General features: G+C 38.4%; 2 protein-coding genes and 1 pseudogene across 2 annotated transcripts; 2 read left to right on the forward strand and 1 right to left on the reverse strand.

Annotated features, from left to right (window-relative positions):
- Window positions 1-2,372: 2,372 nt before the first annotated feature.
- On the forward strand, window positions 2,373-5,232 carry LOC103724229 (NAC domain-containing protein 45 pseudogene; annotated as a pseudogene).
- Window positions 5,233-7,498: 2,266 nt separating this feature from the next.
- Window positions 7,499-10,375, forward strand: LOC103723330 (NAC domain-containing protein 54-like). The gene is made up of 3 exons (XM_088705840.2): window positions 7,499-7,693; window positions 7,865-8,142; window positions 9,911-10,375. Exons 1-3 carry the CDS (start codon window positions 7,537-7,539, stop codon window positions 10,190-10,192), a joined length of 717 nt encoding a protein of 238 aa, XP_088561966.1. The 5' UTR covers window positions 7,499-7,536; the 3' UTR covers window positions 10,193-10,375.
- A 1,845-nt stretch (window positions 10,376-12,220) lies between these two features.
- Window positions 12,221-17,375, reverse strand: LOC103724235 (NAC domain-containing protein 54-like). The gene is made up of 6 exons (XM_039115635.3): window positions 16,948-17,375; window positions 15,512-15,789; window positions 14,858-15,190; window positions 13,315-13,731; window positions 13,163-13,231; window positions 12,221-13,069 (listed from the first exon to the last, which is right to left on the reverse strand). The coding sequence occupies exons 1-5, from the start codon at window positions 17,102-17,104 to the stop codon at window positions 13,181-13,183; spliced, it is 1,236 nt and encodes a 411-aa protein (XP_038971563.3). The 5' UTR covers window positions 17,105-17,375; the 3' UTR covers window positions 12,221-13,069; window positions 13,163-13,180.

Consider the following 17,375-nt stretch of genomic DNA (forward strand, 5'->3'; position numbering starts at 1 on the left):
TCTTTCTTTTGTTTAATGCAAACATGGCAGCCCATCGACCTTTTTAATTAAGAGAATGAACAATCTTATTTTTTTTAAGATCCTCCAAAAATTCTACATCCATTTCAGATCCAAATAACTTAAACTTTTTCCAAAAAAACAAAATAATGATAACAAGATATCATTCTTGAGGTTTTTATTAAATGAAAAGACAAGTTCATGATGGAACTATTGTTTCGCTTCGTAGCTACCCTTCTTAGCATGGTTGTGCCCTCCTGTGCACCTATTTAATTTTGGGTGAAGATGGGGAGTTCATCGTAATTTTACTTTTTAGGACTTAAATGAATTAAGATGGATGCCAACCATGTAAGCTAAGGTTAGTTTGCTTCTTTTTTTTTTTTTGCTGAAACGAAAGTATCATACATAACGTGTACGGATACAGCCAAGAAAGTGAAAAATTAATACATCACAGAGAGTACTAAACACCTCCGCCTCTCCCACCTATAGGTGATCTCCTGAATGGTTGGCGACGAAGGAAGCCACCCAGTCCGCAGCCTCATTCGCCTCTCTGAACACATACTTCACCTGGATAACCATCCTATCACACAACATGGTCCGAATGTCTCTCAGCAGTGGGTGGTAATCGCCGACCCAACTTGACGCCTGTAGAATCCATCCAATGACCGTCGCCGAGTCACCCTCCAGAAGAATATCTCTGGCCTGCAATGCACGTCACACATAACTTAGTCCGAACCAGGTTGCTCCCAGCTCCGCCCCTAGCATGGAGGTGTCAAACAGTTGGCATTCTGGCAACCCCCAGCATCGTGACTCTAGTCTCGCATGATGTCCCCTAAACCCTGATATTGGGGCAGGAGTGCTCTAGAACCAGGAGCAATCAGATCCTCTTAACAAGTGGCTCACCGAACAACTGGTCAATCCGGCGAGTATCCCACCCCCCTCCTATAGGGAGAAGAAGGTCACACATCCGGACTCCCTCCACTGTCTCCACACTGACAAGGGTCGGCCAACGCCTCATCGAGAGCTCATCCACCCATGCATCCTCCAGAAGGTCCACTCTCTGGCCATCACCAATTAGCCACCTGCATCTAGCAAGGATCATGGGCATGTACCTACAGATCTCACGCCAAATCGGTGAAGCCCTCTGACCTTCGGATGGAGTGCCACTACTCCCTGCATAGCTATATCGGGCGACCATCGTCTAACTCCAAAAACACTGTGGTTTCAATATAAATATGGCTGCGTGCCGGACAATCAGCGCCTTCCTTCTAGTCAGAAGAGACTAGACACCCAACCTCCTTGCCCTCGTCGACTGGCATATCGATGCTCAATCCACTAGATGCACCCCCCCCCCCCCCCGACCACCGCCATGGGTCCCCCAGATGAAGTCTCGGGCAAGCCTCTCAATTCTCAACAACACCGTCTTTGGGACAACGGTGTTTGCATTCATCATGACATGCTGTTAGGGAAAAAGGAACACACGGTATTGACTTATATAGGTCCCTATTTATTGAGGTCCTTATCCATCCAACATTCCACTTGGCTGTAAGGCTTAAATATAATTGATTAAGCTCGCACACATGTTAAGGAATTCAGATTTTACTAAAAGGAACAATAGAGAACCATACATCCAAATGGTTTATTTGGGCCACATTTTATAAAGTAATCATAAAATCTTTGCTGTTATAACACCTTTTTTTTTTCGGGAACAATAAGCCATATTAGTCACCAGAACTTTTACTAAGGAAGAAGATAAGTTTTATGTACATCCCGAATGACCGAAGACGGAATATACAAGAGAAAGAAGAAAGGAAGAGGACCCAGCGAAAATTACAAATCTGTTGTCAAGAAAAAGATAAAAACAGTAGCACGCAAAGAAGTAAAAGGAGAAAAGAACAAAGGAGACTCAAGTAAGCCTGACAAAGTGGCTCAATTAGCACAAAAGATCATGGAATCATCTTGTGATTCCATCATAGTCTCCTTCTATAAGAACCGCACCAAAAGAATATATAGCAGAGTGGCAGGGTTTCATCTCATTCAGAGAGTCACACAAAGCCAAAACCAACAACAACAGAAAGAAGGCATCATCCTTGCTCATCTGAAGAGGAAACAACCGCTCTTCAAAGCTTCCTAATACGATCCCACAACTTGCCAAAACTGAGAAGGAACTTATGATCAAGGGCACATGTCATAACATTTCCTAATTTATTTTTATAGAAGAAAATCCATAATGATCAGTATTTAAAAAATTCAGTGTAGGTTTAACATTGTCATCTCTCCCATCTCCCACTGGTTGTAAAAGTAAAGGAACAAATAAGTCCTTTGCCTGCTAGCTGCATTGGCTTAAAGTCCCAAATGCCATCGAAGTATCTAACTACATTTTCTTCTCTCTTTCCTCCCCACTTTTTCACTTTACAGTGAATCACACTGCATGTAAAAACAAAGTTTGTATGCATCCAAATGATTTTTCTTTCTGATTGGTAATACTAATTCTCAGAAAGGTGTCAATGGAAATGGCCAAAAGCAAAAGCTGAGGCACCAAAAAGCACAGAACTGCCAGCCAATCTCTTGTGCATCCACCTTATCCCTCAAGATATCTAAATCCTAATATGATAATAAAAAGAGGCTGTTGTTTTATGGCTTCATTATATAGCACTAGGAACGGGAGGAGTTAAAAGTGTGAGTCTTCCACCCCATAACCGATTGGGGCACGAAGATAGAGTTAAGTTTGTAATTGGTTGCTTTGAAATAATATGAGAGAGGTATATGGGTATCACTCCAGCAAAGCGGATTGGAAGTAGTCTTTTAGACTCTTGAAAGACATAATACAAGCTTGCATGCAATCATGTGAAATGCCAAATTAAAAACATAGCCTTGAGAGATATGAGGAGGGGAAGAATGATTAGCTAATATAGATGGCACAGAAAGCTCGTGAAAGGCCTCAAGCTTGCATGAGAATCTGAAAAAGAGAAAGCGGAAACTATCCCGAGGCCATACTTTGAACACTTTTTATAGGCATAGGAGACGAGAGGTGAGGTGGCTGGTCTCGGAAGAGGAAAGGAGGGGAAGGCAGAGAGAGATGGCTCCGGTGGGTCTGCCACCGGGCTTTAGGTTCCACCCGACCGATGAGGAACTTGTGAACTACTACCTTGAAAGGAAGATCCATGGTCTTAAGATCGAGCTCGATATAATCCCGGAAGTAGACCTCTACAAATGTGAACCATGGGAATTGGCAGGTCAGAGTAATGAAAGGTTTATCAAACAGTATCAATGATCTTTGTTTCAACTGTTCTTAGCTGAAAGAGAAACTCTAAATTTTCTACATCTTAAGACCTTTCTCCTATTTCTCTTTCTTTCTTTTGGTTAAATGTGACTTTGAGCCTGATCAATTCTGGCAGATAAATCATTCTTGCCAAGTGGGGATCCCGAGTGGTATTTTCTTGGACCTCGGGATCGAAAGTATCCTAATGGGTTCCGCACGAACCGTGCAACCCGAGCAGGATACTGGAAGTCCACAGGGAAAGACCGTCGAGTCGTTCGTCAGAATCGTGCGATTGGTATGAAGAAGACCCTGGTCTATTATAGAGGCCGAGCTCCACAAGGGATCAGGACAGATTGGGTGATGCACGAGTATCGTCTCGACGACAAGGAGTGTGAGGATACAATGGGAATTCAGGTGGTATTTATCATCATCGCCTTCCAAGTTATTGCACTATTAGAAGATGATGTTTTTTCCAGCAAAATTAGAGAACACAGTGCAGATGAAGACAAGATCCCACTTAGGATTAGCCTATGAAGACCTTCCCCCCTTGGATATATTAGGTTTACTGCAAAACCCTCTCATGACACAGCTTGGAGCAAATGATATAGGACACCTACAAATCTATGCCTATCTTGTACTATATTGCTCTCGACTAGTTAGTTTATTGCTCTTAAGCTTCTAGGGTAATGGCAAAGGGTACATCACACGTGGGTTATGCATGGAGTGCATGGAAAGTTACGGTCCGACTCTCCTTAGATCTTCCATCGTTTTCTATCCATTAAAAAATGCATTAAAATATTCCTTTCTTCCACTGGTCCGGGGCCTCTTTCCTAGATATGTGTTGTTCCAGTATTCTAATAAGACAAATGTATTTCCACCAAAAGAAGACAAGTGTCTCATTCAATCATTACAAATGCTTTGTTATTAGACCCATTTTATTACAAGACCAGGCATAATCTATACAGAGGTTCCCCTTTTTGGTCATATAAACGTATAGAGCCATGTTGATGCTGCATTAAAGCAAAGATATCCTTTCATGGAGCGGAATGGTGTCGGTGGCTCTTTGCTTTATTTCCAAAATGCTCATAGCCTGCAAGATTCTCCCTTACAGACTCCATCAAATAATCACTCTAACCCCCATTAATTTCGGTGTAGGTTCGAGAAATACAAAATTTGGATGATTTCATGTACTGTACACTAACTTTGTATCAACTTTAGGGAAGTTTCTAATCTCTATTCCATTGAAAGATTAGTCGTCGTGCTTCCTAATATCCAAGAATCATGACTAAAATTATCATCTGAAATAAGGCCTATTTCTTTCCAAGAGGCAATTAAGATGGTGGTGCTTTTATTGTTAAAGAGTCCTAGCTAGTTTTTTATGATGTCAACCCCAGATATTGAAAATAAAATTAGTTCAACCGAAGCCATAAGCCTTTGATGCTTCAGCTACCTACCTATATTGAGAGACCAAAATTTCTAGCCATCCAATCTTGATTCATTTGCCACGGCTGAAACTCCTATCAGTTCTCCAAAAGGACCTGTCTGGAATTGCAAATATCCATAACATGCAACGCAACATTAGTTGATGTAAACAATACCACATTAGTTACAGTCATGTTACTTTGTACATAGGCATCGATGTGCACTAATTGTCATCAGTGTTGATATATTTTTCTTTTTTCCTTTCTCAGGGCTCATATGCACTGTGTCGAGCGAGTTTTCAAGAGAAATGTGGTGTGTGCAGAAATAGAATTGCAAGGACAGTATAGCTTGATGTTTATGGAGGGAACACAAGGATCACCAGCGAATCGGAGACTATGTCACCAGACATGCCCGTGGTATCATCATCATGCTTAGACGAGGATGACAAAGATGATGCATGGATGCAATTTATCTCTGATGATGCATGGATCTCTAATGTATCAAGCAATGAGGTTATCAAGGATCCCTCATGCATGGATTTTGCTAATTGAGAGGTTTTTGTTCTTCTGTTATTTTTTCTCAAGTTGATATTGGGTGGCAAATAACATGTTTCAGTATAAATTTGTTGAAATAAGGGAAGTTGTTTATTATGTTAAGCATACTTCCATTGTTGCAGCTTGCATGAGTCAATAGAACTTGTTTGGTCCTCTTTGAGGGCTGTGAGGACCTGTGCGAGCGTGTGTTTAGTCTCACATCGGTTATTCGTTGGGTAGATCTTGGGTACTTATACAGGATAAAGGAACCCAAATAATACCTTCCAGCTAGCCATTTTGGATGAGGTCCTGTATTGTTACAAATGGTATCAGAGCGGACCCGGCCTATAACCTATGTGGACTAGGGAACACTGCAGCACGGATCTAGTGGGATTGGCCACAGGCCAATCGTGGTGTTTGTGATTAGATTTGAACCCTTAGCCTGATGAGGACGTCAGGGCTTGAACGGGGGAAGTATGTGAGGACCCATGCGAGCGTGTGTTTAGTTCCATATCTGTTATTCGCTGGGTAGATCTTGGGTACTTAATTATACAGGATCAAGGAACCTAAATAATAACTTTCAGCTAGCCATTTTGGATGAGATCCTAGGTCGTTACAAGGGCACTCGAATGTATCTTGTTTTGGAAAATAATAACGGTAAAACAGTGTAATAAATAAATTAAATCAGCTTTAGTTTATCAAATTGAGGGATCATAGCCATCCCTGGCAATTCACATACATCGCACAGGCCAACTCCGGTAGTTATTATTTTATGAACAGATAAATAAGATAATCACAGTCAGTGTGGAAATTAATCCATATCAAATAAAGCAGGTCCAAATAGTTATTGTAATAAAGATAAGGATGGCAAAATTTACTATCAGCAATGAAATATAGTATTCTTCTTATATTACATTAGAGAAAAAATTTAGGAGTTTGATAGGATCATGCCACAGTTCTAGCTCAGGAATTTTAAGCATAACTACTTCAGAGTTCAGGATTTTAAATATTTGGTAACTAACATTGACGTAATTTTCTCTTACGAAATAATATTGAATTGAGTTGATAATAATTTAATAAAAAATCATTAGATTTGATATAAGTGAAGAAGGTTTGCTAGAAAGGTGGAGAGCATAGCAGGAAACAGAAGTTCTGAAAGTCATCTAAATGCACTTTGCATTTAAACATTTCAATATTAAATTGATGTCTTGCAGCTTCTATGTTGGTAGCATCAAGTTTCATCACAAGCTAATTAAGCTAAAAATTCTCATAAATGGATTCAAGATTTTAGATAAGGTGAAAGAAAAAAGCATCGAGATGTTGAAGTCTTAGAAATGGATTCAAGATTCTGAAGAAGGAAAGCGACCCATGAAATATAAATAAAATAAGCATATAGATAGAGATCAATTATATGATTGTGATGATTAGTTAGAATTAACATAACAGAAATTTGACAATACTTGTTTTATCATCATAATTAATGGCACTTGATCATTAATTCCTTTTAACACAGTTTTAGCTTTTTAAGTCAAAAGAAGCGCTTTGGTCTGCCAATGACACAAGCCTGACAAACACCCCATATGCAATAGTGGCCTTTTCTTTTCTTCTCCTTTCCTTTTTCATTTTATAATGCAAATCCCAAGACACGTAAAGACCAGGCTTAGTTTCGTTTAGATGATTTTTCTTCTTATTCGATAATAATTTTTACACAAAAAAGCCACGGATAGAATAGAAATGGCCTTAAATAAAAAAATTCAAAAGAAAAGATGAGACAGCAAATCCTTTGGTTTTCCCCTTCACCCTCACGACTTCTAAAGTCGACAAAACATCATGACCCAAAACGATAAAAAGTTCCTGTTATCGAACAGATGACAGCAGGCGTCCAAAGTGAGCTATAATGCAAGCCTCTGCTCAATGATCAAATGTAAGATCCAGTTATGACTCAAGGATTCCGCACCTTAAACACTGAAAATTGTGTGAGACTCATGCACTATGTAGTACAAATTGCTGGTTTACAACCATGTTCGTTGTCAGGCTACCAATAAAATAGTGGGAAGGTTTCCTTCCTTCAAAACACAACCATGTGCAATGTCAAACCAAAAGTGGTCAGATAGAGCTGAGGAGGAAAAAGGTTGGTGTGATGATAGATAGTATACAGTTTGTAGAGAGACTCAAGCTTGTAGAGAATCCGAAAAAGAGAGTGAAAACTACTTGGAGGGCAGACTTTGAATCCTTTTATAAGGGGACTAAAGGCAAAGGAGAAGGTGGTTGAGGTGGTCTTTGGAGTGGAAAGAAAGGAGAACAAAGAGGAGAGGGAGGCAGATGGCTCCGGTCGGTCTGCCGCCTGGCTTTAGGTTCCACCCGACCGACGAGGAGCTGGTTAATTACTACCTCAAGAGGAAGATTCATGGACTCAAGATTGAGCTTGACATAATCCCAGAAGTGGAGCTGTACAAGTGCGAACCATGGGAATTAGCAGGTTTGAGAACAAATATTTTATCAAACAATATCCATGATCTTTGTGTTGACTGTTTTAACAGTAAACTTTGTTCGTCTTAACACCATCATCTTAGTCTCTCCTTTCTTTTTTTCTTCATTTTCTTATTTTTTCGGTCTGGGAATGTGAACTTGGGTTATGTAAATTTTGCAGAGAAATCATTCTTGCCTAGTAGGGATCCGGAGTGGTATTTTTTTGGGCCACGAGATCGGAAGTATCCAAATGGGTTTCGCACCAATCGCGCGACACGAGCAGGGTACTGGAAGTCGACAGGGAAAGACCGGAGAGTTTGCCATCAGAATCGAGCTATCGGTATGAAGAAGACATTGGTATACTATAAGGGACGAGCTCCACAGGGTATCAGGACAGACTGGGTGATGCACGAGTACCGTCTTGATGACAAGGAATGTGAGGATACCATGGGAATTCAGGTGGTACCTTCCTCATCATCTTAAACTATCATTATTATAACTACCGAAGGACACAATGTAGACCAAGGCTTTTATATGAGGTTAAACTATCATGACCTCACTCTTGGGTTGCATTTCTTCGAACAATGTATAGGTCTTCTGTGTCTAATGGCCGCCCAGTGCTTGCTTGCTTTTCTTTTTCCTTCCAAGGAATAATTTATTGGGATCACTCTTATCAAGATTCTTTTGTCCATCACCATAGATTTTAAAATATGAAAATTTAAATTGTTGAATTTAAAGAGTTGGCCATTAACTTTACGGATGATAATGCCATAAACTTTTTTGCTCCTGCTTTTCATGGCATTGGTGCTGCACCTGCTTGTTTCTCTGTTGCTTATCTTTAGCAGGCATCTAAATTGGGTCTCTCTCTCTGTCTCTCTCTCTCTCTCTCTTCTCTCGCAGTCTCTCCCCCCATGTTTGGACATCACCTGAGCACTTGGCATGACTTAATTGGAAAACTTAATCTTGACAGTGGTGTTTGGTGTCCGAGAATGTCCCCTTTGTTTTCCATTTTCCAGATGAAAAGATCAAAACTATGTTATTATATTCAGCCTATAACTAATTCCTAGAAATGACCCAATTAAATACTTGGTACAGATCTTAGGCCTTCTGCTAAAGCCTGTATCTTTCTCAAATGGTTTCAGTCTAAAGCTCTCATATGATAATATATACATGGAGAATCCCAATCTATTTCGCATCTGCATTGCCGTTAGATAGGAGTTTTGTGTTTTTTAGAGCTTCAAGGATATTGGACAAGAAGAGATCCTACGTGGGTTATGCATGGAGTGCATGGAAAGTTAGGGTTCCCCTTCCTTCCCTTGCTTTTGATCCAATATAATATTCCTTCCTTCGTCTGGTCCCTGGTCCTTGCCAGTATTCCAATGAGACAAATGTTTAGGTTGCTTACAATATTCTAACGTAAGACAAAAATATCATTCTCTACTCCATGCTAAGACTCCAATGTGGTTCAATCTGTCATTATATATATCTCTAGGTATGCTCACTTTATTTCTAATCAGACATAATCCACATAGGGGTGCATGCTGATGCTGCATTAAAGCAAAGGTATCCCTCAAGGTGCCCATGCAATGTTGTCGGTGGCTTTTCACTTTATTCCCTATAACTGCCCAGCATCCACCCAGATTCTCTCTTTTTTCACACTAACAAATGGAACATAAAACTTCTTCTTCCCAACCCCACATTAAGGTATCAACAATATCTAATTCTTGTATCTCATGAATCGTGAATTCACTCCATGGATGTCCTTAATAGGCACTAATATCGGCACTTCATAAATGACTGATGTGTTCTCTATATGAAAAAATCCACCTTTTTTACTTTTTCTTTCAAATTAGAAGAGGTAAGCTAATTGGTTTGGTATATCTCTCATGAGTGAATAAATTGAAATTAATTAGTGATAATAATAACTAAAAAAACACATACTTAAGTGGTTGGTTAGGCCAAAATAGGAGAAAAAACTATGTTAACGTGGCTTACAACTGTAACCCTTCAATGCAGCTCCCTACAAGATTTACTAACAATTTCCATCCACTCTTTATTGTCATACCCATGGTTAAAACTATCACTGTTATAGATAACAAATTATCTTTTACGAGTATCATATGCATATCACATAGAACATTAGTATGCATGTCTCAATGGTTTTTTTGCCCTTCTTTTCTTTTCTTTCTTTCTTTTTCTTCTTTTTTTTCTTCTTCTCCTTTCTCAGGACTCATATGCATTGTGTCGAGTGTTCAAGAAAAATGTGGTTTGCACAGAAGTGGAAGAGCAGGGGCAATGTAGCTTGGCATTGGTGGAGGGATCCCAAGGAGCACTTGCTGAGTGTGAGACTATGTCACCTGATGTGCCTGTGGGATCATCATCCTGCATAGATGAGGAAGACAAGGATGATGCTTGGATGCAGTTCATTGCTGATGATGCATGGTGCTTTAATGTGTCAAGCAATGAGGGTGGTCAAGACCCATCATGTGTGGCTATTGCTAATTTATAGGCTCCTTTTGTCCCTTTGTTTTGGCATGGTATTAGTGGTAATAACATGCTTGGAGTATAATTTTCAATGCAATAATGCGCGCAAGTATTCATATTAAATACATTTCCTTAGGAGGAGCTTGCTTGGGTCTTCAAAACTTGGGGTTTGGCCATGTCGGGGCCTATGTGGTTGTATTTTGTGGAAATACGGTGTAACAAATATAAAAACTTCTTTTACTTTAGTCTTCTTTTTTTTTATCTATTTTTTATGATTTACAAAATAAGTTGAAATCATGTTTGCATTTTGTTTTTCTTTTCTTTTTTTACTATAAAACAAATTTCTGCGATTCTGAAATGATGTTGGCAATTTCAAAATTAGCCTCCTCCAGTTTTCTTATATATGATTTGAGAAATCAAAATAGATGAATTCACCATTTCATCACCGAGAATAATAGAATAAAAAGCTTTTATTTATTGATATTTTAATTGAATTTTCCTTTTACATTTGCCTCAATCGTGTGTTCCATCGGGTAATACATTTTATCATGATTGTTTATATTTGTTTAGTAATATTGATACCCTTCACAAATATATATATATATATATATATATATATATACACACACACACACATGAACAGCTAAATGGCTGACGAAAATTCCCAAATTTCCAACTCTCTTTTTTGATTGAGAAAATTCCCAAACTCTTTATTTTTGTGCACCAACATATTGTTCATGGTACAGTAATGCTCCTTTCAGTCACCTCTGTTAATATAAGGCCTTGTGTCGGTGTGTGTTTAGTCCCATATTGGTTATTTACTGGATAGATCTTGGGTACTTATATATGATCAATGAACCCAAATAATATCTTCCGGGTAGTCATTTTGGACGAGGTCCTAAATTGTTACAAATGGTATCAGAGCAGATTTGACCCATAACCTAGGTAGACTAGGGGACACTGCAGCACAGATCTATTGAGGCTGACCACAGGCTGATCATGGTGTTTGTGATTGATTTGAATGGATTTGAGCCCTTAGCCTGACCAGCACGTCACGGAGGGAATATGTGAGGACATGTGCAGGCATGTGTTTAGTCCCACATCGGTTATTTGCTTGGTAGACCTTGGGTACTTATACAGGATCAAGAAACCCAAATAATATCTTTCGGCTAGTCATTTTGGGTGAGGTCCTGAGTTGTTACAATTGAATTATATACCGCACCTTGAACTCATGATCTCTTACGAAGAGTACGAAATGAGGTACCAAATGCTGAGTTAATTAAATTACTGATATTCCTACCAAATCACATATCCACCTAGATATTTTTGTGATCAGGCTTCCAAACTCAAGCTGATTTCTGCTTTACCACCTTGAGTTTGAGGGTAGATGTTAGGTATATTTGCCGACTACTATTCCAGTCCAAATATGATTGACATTTCCTTATTACTTTTAAACACACTTTTCTTACTAGCCACATTATTTAGCTATGTATTAATGTACATATTACTATAACTTGAATATAAGATATAAAGAATAAACATATACCTTTCACATATTCTCTCTCTTCCCATATTTTAACACAACCAGCTTAAGTTGTCAATCGTGCTAAGTCTAGTGGTGTACAGTAAATTGTTATATAGCAAAGTATGTTCACCTCATTATAGCTCCAGTTAATGAAAAATAAAAGCCTCTGGATAATAATTTTAATTTGCTTGCTTTAAAAACTGAATTGACCTTGATGCGCAGAAATGCTCACTGTATTCAAATGTTGTAATCACCTCTCTAAGTCACATCAAAATTTTGAAAAATAATAATAATAAAAATGATACATTTGTATGACTCATAAGCTAACTTAGCAATATCTAAGTCTCCAAGCACATATTCACAATGACTTTCATACATTGTATTTATTTCTGTGGAGGTCCTTCTACTCATCTCTCTAAAATCATGACTAGCAGGAGCTAAATCTGGCAACAGAAGAAGTATATGATTACAACAGACAGCCATATAACAAAATATCGAAGAACAACTTTTGCCATGGGATATGAAGTCTCGCTGGAATTTGCAAGCCAACATTTTATTTTTGAGAAAAGTCCATATAACCTATGTAAATGTGTAAATTTAACCAGTATTCTTCAGTATCTTACATTAGATAGAAACGAATAGAAGAAAGAGATGGTTCCTTGATGTCAAGGGCAAGACAATTAACTAATCCCTGATTCATAGGACCAGAAAAATAGTGAGGGTAGACAATTCCATTCAAAAATATGTCGGAAATGTCTGTCCCTCTTTCCATTAGGAAGCCAAATGATGAAACCGGCATCTAGATATTCGCAAATTATTACATATCCAATGGGACATCATCCATTTCTTTCCTTCTTCATGCATTGCTAACTTGAAGAGACCTTCCCTTAAAATGGCTCATGTTTATAATGGCATTCACTGCTTCATCACCTAAGCAAGATCTTCTGCATATCTTCATAGTGATCTTAAGTCCCTCGAGCTTGTCCCTGTATATTGCCTTGAACTTTACAAAAACAGATCAAACTCTACCTCTATCTTTCATCAAAAACCCAAATTCCCTAACTATACTGTCTGGTTGTATTATTGGATTCCAAGGGATGCTAACCTTCTCTAAGGACTCAACATGATGAAAAGTGCTTCAGCCATGCTACCACTTGACACAAAATATCCATGGTTGGTATCGCCCTTCGCAATGACATCAAAAGTTGGTGTGCTGAAGTAAAAATCAAGTTGACGATCCTCTTCATAGGCTGCACTTTGGTGAATGCCGGTAAATCCAGTGGGGAGGTCGATTGATTGAGATGGAATATGAGTGGGCTTTTTCTCGATGTCATGTAAGTCAGAGCTATTTTGAATATTGTTCTCTCCTGCAATCAACTTAAAGTGAATGGAGTCATCTCAACCAATGCTGCTAGGAGAAGGATATATAATAAAATGGGAAAAAGTTGGCAACATGTCTTAATTTCATACTTTTAGTATTTGCATCCTCTAGTTAGGAATGCTCTCAATCTGTGTGTTCTGGCTTTCTTCAAAAGTCACCTAATTTGAGAAATGAACTTCCAGAAGTTATTTAATGAAATGAAGATGAAAAGTCAACAATTAATAAAATGGAATTTCTTTACCTTCACTGTGTCATTCATCGGCATTGTTATCGTTCTTAAGCTCTCCACAGTCTTTTTCTCTTCCATCAAATCTTCTTCCAGTGCACTGATATCCCTCAAGCTTGCCTGCTCTTCCACACTCTCCATTTGGCAAAGCTGTGTGCTTCCATCAATTTTTTGCTCTTCGATAGGATTCGTAAAGTAGGGACTAACTTTAGTCCATGCATATGGATAGTTAGGGTTATTGATTAGTTCCTGAGAAGCTGAAGCAACTGAAAGGATTTCTTGCAAAGCATCAACTTCACTAGTATTTTCTTCAATGAAGCCATATTCGAGGGTCTTTGAATTCAGAAAATCTATTTGAGGAAAGTCCTCCAGCTCTAATGGTGGCAAAGAGAGCCTGTGTTGCAGCTTAGCACATTCCAGTGCTACATCAACCTGCATGACCCAAAAGGACAATTTTAAAATAATTCATTTGGATATTCCTCCATAACCAGCTTATATTTCTGCAATTCTTTTTAGACATATTCCTCTATCTTTTCAATTTAAGAAAACACACCATTCAATCATGGATCCCTAGGAATTTTTCAATTTTACACATATTTAGGTGTTATTTTTAATATAGATTTAGTAGATTAATATTGTTAAAAAAAACGTATAGTGGGGGATTCCTGTGTTTTCTATGTATGATTTAGAAAATGAGTTTTGGTTTGTTAAGAATTTAGGATTTCCATGATTCTCTGAAGAAAAGAACTCCTTGAATATTGTGAAGAAGTAACTTTCTCTAGTATTCATGATCTCTTCAGTATTAAGATGCTATCTAAAAACCCAAGCATTTAGATGAATAGGTCCAAAAGTACACAAGCACTATAAGAGTTCTTAACCTATCCAATATGGGACTATTATTCCTCAATGCCCCCTTTCACATGTAGAGCCATCTAAAAACCGAAACATTTAGATGAATAGATCCAAAAGTATATAAGCACCATAAAAGTTTTTAACCTATCCAATGTGAGACTATCATTTCTCAACCCCTCCTTTCACATGTAGAGCTCCAGAGATGCAACCATAATAAAAGATGACACATGGATTAGTAAGTAGGAGCGTGAAGGTTTCAGCACATAAAAAGGATCGGTGGGCTCTGATACTATATTAAGATCTTATATAAAAACTCAGATATTTAGATAGATAGATCCGAGAGTATATAAGCACCATAAAAGTTATTAACCTATCTGATGTGGGACAATTATTTCTCAACATTTAGCACATATGCTAAAGATAGGTTCTGATTCGATCCAGGATGGCAGCATTCCCATTGTAATTCATAAAAAAATGCTAAGAAGTGAGCACTTCTAAAACTAATATGCTCAATTTAATTAGTTAGTATAGAACCATCTCAGCAACTCAGCAGAAGAATCCATTAGGGCACCAAAACAGCTAAGAACAAGTGCTTCATGATATTGTGACAATTAAAACATAGAGATGCACAATTTAAGATTCATTCTAACAGGTATACCTTAACCTCATTCATCAAGCGAACAACATAGTAGCAGGAGATTTTTACCTCGGATTGAACATAGCAACTGTTCAGTGGGTTATCAAACAACATAGGAGCGGATCTAAATGACTCGTCTGCCAGAAGCTGCACCCACTTCTCCGTTATTGGAGCATTTGCATCACATGGGACTCCTTGAATGAGGTCTGATGAACATGTCTCTGGTGGATAAAGGCATCCACAGCTCTCCTTGTCTTCCCTTCCACTGGTTAAAGCATCAAGTGTCGACGTGTTGCCACTTGACATCCTTCGAGAGTGCTCCTCATTGGAAACATCATACTGATCTATGATCTTAGGAGCAGGCATGGTCTTCTTAAATACACGGCATAGTGAATATGCATCCTAAAAATTTACAAATTCGCATTTGGTTATCATTTTGGAAGAGGAGATAGTAAAGTCATCAAAGCTATTTCATTGAGGTTCTGAAATGAAATGAAATGCAGATGAAGCTGTAAACCAGCCCAAAGTAAAATCAAAATAAAATTATTGTATAATAATATTGTAACGTGAAATTTCCAATATTACATATAAAATAAATAATTAGAGAATAAAAATGATTATAAATAATTAGATCACTTCTCATCTATGTTTTAAGAGCTTGGAATTGGGTATTGTGTCACTTCGAAGCAATCCAGAGGACTGAGAGGAGGATGGAAAGTATACCTGCAGACCAGAGTTGGTTTCGCATTCTTTCTCATCAAGGCGGTATTCATGCATGACCCAATTGGTTCGGGAGCCATGGGGTGCTCGTCCTTTGTAGAAAACTAGGGTCTTCTTCATGCCCATTGTTCGCTTCTGCGAGGTCACCTTGCGGTCTTTTCCAGTGGCCTTCCAATAGCCAGCCTTAGTTGCACGGTTGGTCCTTGAACCATTTGGGTACTTGCGATCTCGGGGGCTGAAGAAATACCACTCCAAGTCTTTGCTCGGTAACAAGGATTTATCTGTGACAAAACCATGTTCACCAAATTCACTAAGATCAGTGTTTATGTGCTTACAACGTCCAGGAACAGGAACAGCAAGGAGTGGTTCAAGTGATTTGGAATGACAAATGTCTTTCAGGTAATTAATTAAGCAGATACATTAATAACAACCAACTCTAAATAAAAGTAATCATCAAAATCTAGATATACCCCATCAAACCCTAGATATGCCCCACAACAGTGAAAGGACCACATTCTGTGGAACTTTTATCTATTGGAGACCATGCAACTTTTCTTCTCTATTCCTTCTTTTCCAGGGAAAATCTTCGTGATGTCACATTTTAAGCCATTTTTCTAAGCAAAAAAAGTTAAAGCAGCAAGTTGGTTCCAGCAAAAGAAAAAGTAAAAACAATTTTAAAAAATGAGCTGACGGAGTAGTAAAGTGATAGATGAAAACCATATGGGATCTTCTTCTCTTCCTGCAATGTGATAGAAAGCCTATAACTAACGCTAGCTTTAGGTTCAAAGATCGGCATTAGCTGCCTTCATAATGATGAAAGCGAAGTGGTTCTCAAAACATGATAAGGTGACCTTTCCATTCCATGGAGTTTTACGTTTGCTTTGAGAACAAATATTCTTCTTTTATCTTCATTGAAAGAGGAAGAGAAATCTACCCTTCTTTTTTATCAATTTCAAGAAACTCAGATTGACTCGTCAAAGTTTGGGCCCATAACTGAGTAAGTATACTATACAATATTGATATATATCGTACCTTTTTCCTTATTTGAAATTGGAGATGGGTGAAGCGCTAGAGATAATAGTCATTCTCATTTTATCTGAACTTCATAACTACGTTCGGAAATTTTTTTCTCATAAAAATTCATTATTGGGGGTGGGGGGAGGGGATGAACTTCGTAGCATTAGTAAGACTTATTTATTTAAGATTAATATACATTCTCTTATCGACATAATAAATTCCATTCAGATGATTAGCTACATTCAGCATTTCTTACAATTAGCAATGTAGGATTAAGGCATATAAAAGATAAAGGATGTTTGTTAATAATAATATTGTTCATGCGGTCATTGTCATTCATAATATGATCAAAATCAACATAAACTCAGGCTGTGAGAACAATGGTACCACCACTGGCAAGATGGAGAAAAGGATACGGATACCTGGTAAATCCCATGGTTCGCATTTGTAGAGATCGACTTCAGGAATAATCTCCAATTCAATTTTGAGCCCATTGATCTTCCTCTTGAGATAGTAAGCAACAAGTTCCTCATCAGTGGGATGAAACCGGAATCCAGGAGGCAGACCAATCGGTGTCATTTCCTCTGCTGCTCCTCCAACTGACCGACGAGAGAAAGAGATAGAGAGAGAAGAGTAGGCCCTACACCCAAAAAAACTAGCAAACCAGTCTCAGGAACAACAATTTAAAGCCTTGAAGCTAAAGTACAACACCCTGTGACAACAAGACACCATATACCCCAGAGAGAGTGACCTTGTTTGGAGAAGGAGATTTGATGAACTGACAAGGAGAGAGGGAAGGGGAAGAGGAGACTGAGAGGGATGTTTGCCAACCTTCCTCTTCAGCTTTATA

Source organism: Phoenix dactylifera, chromosome 10 (assembly GCF_051530095.1).
Source record: "Phoenix dactylifera cultivar Ajwa chromosome 10, Ajwa_hap1_PhDact_Kaust_v1.1, whole genome shotgun sequence".
Lineage (NCBI taxonomy): Eukaryota > Viridiplantae > Streptophyta > Magnoliopsida > Arecales > Arecaceae > Phoenix > Phoenix dactylifera.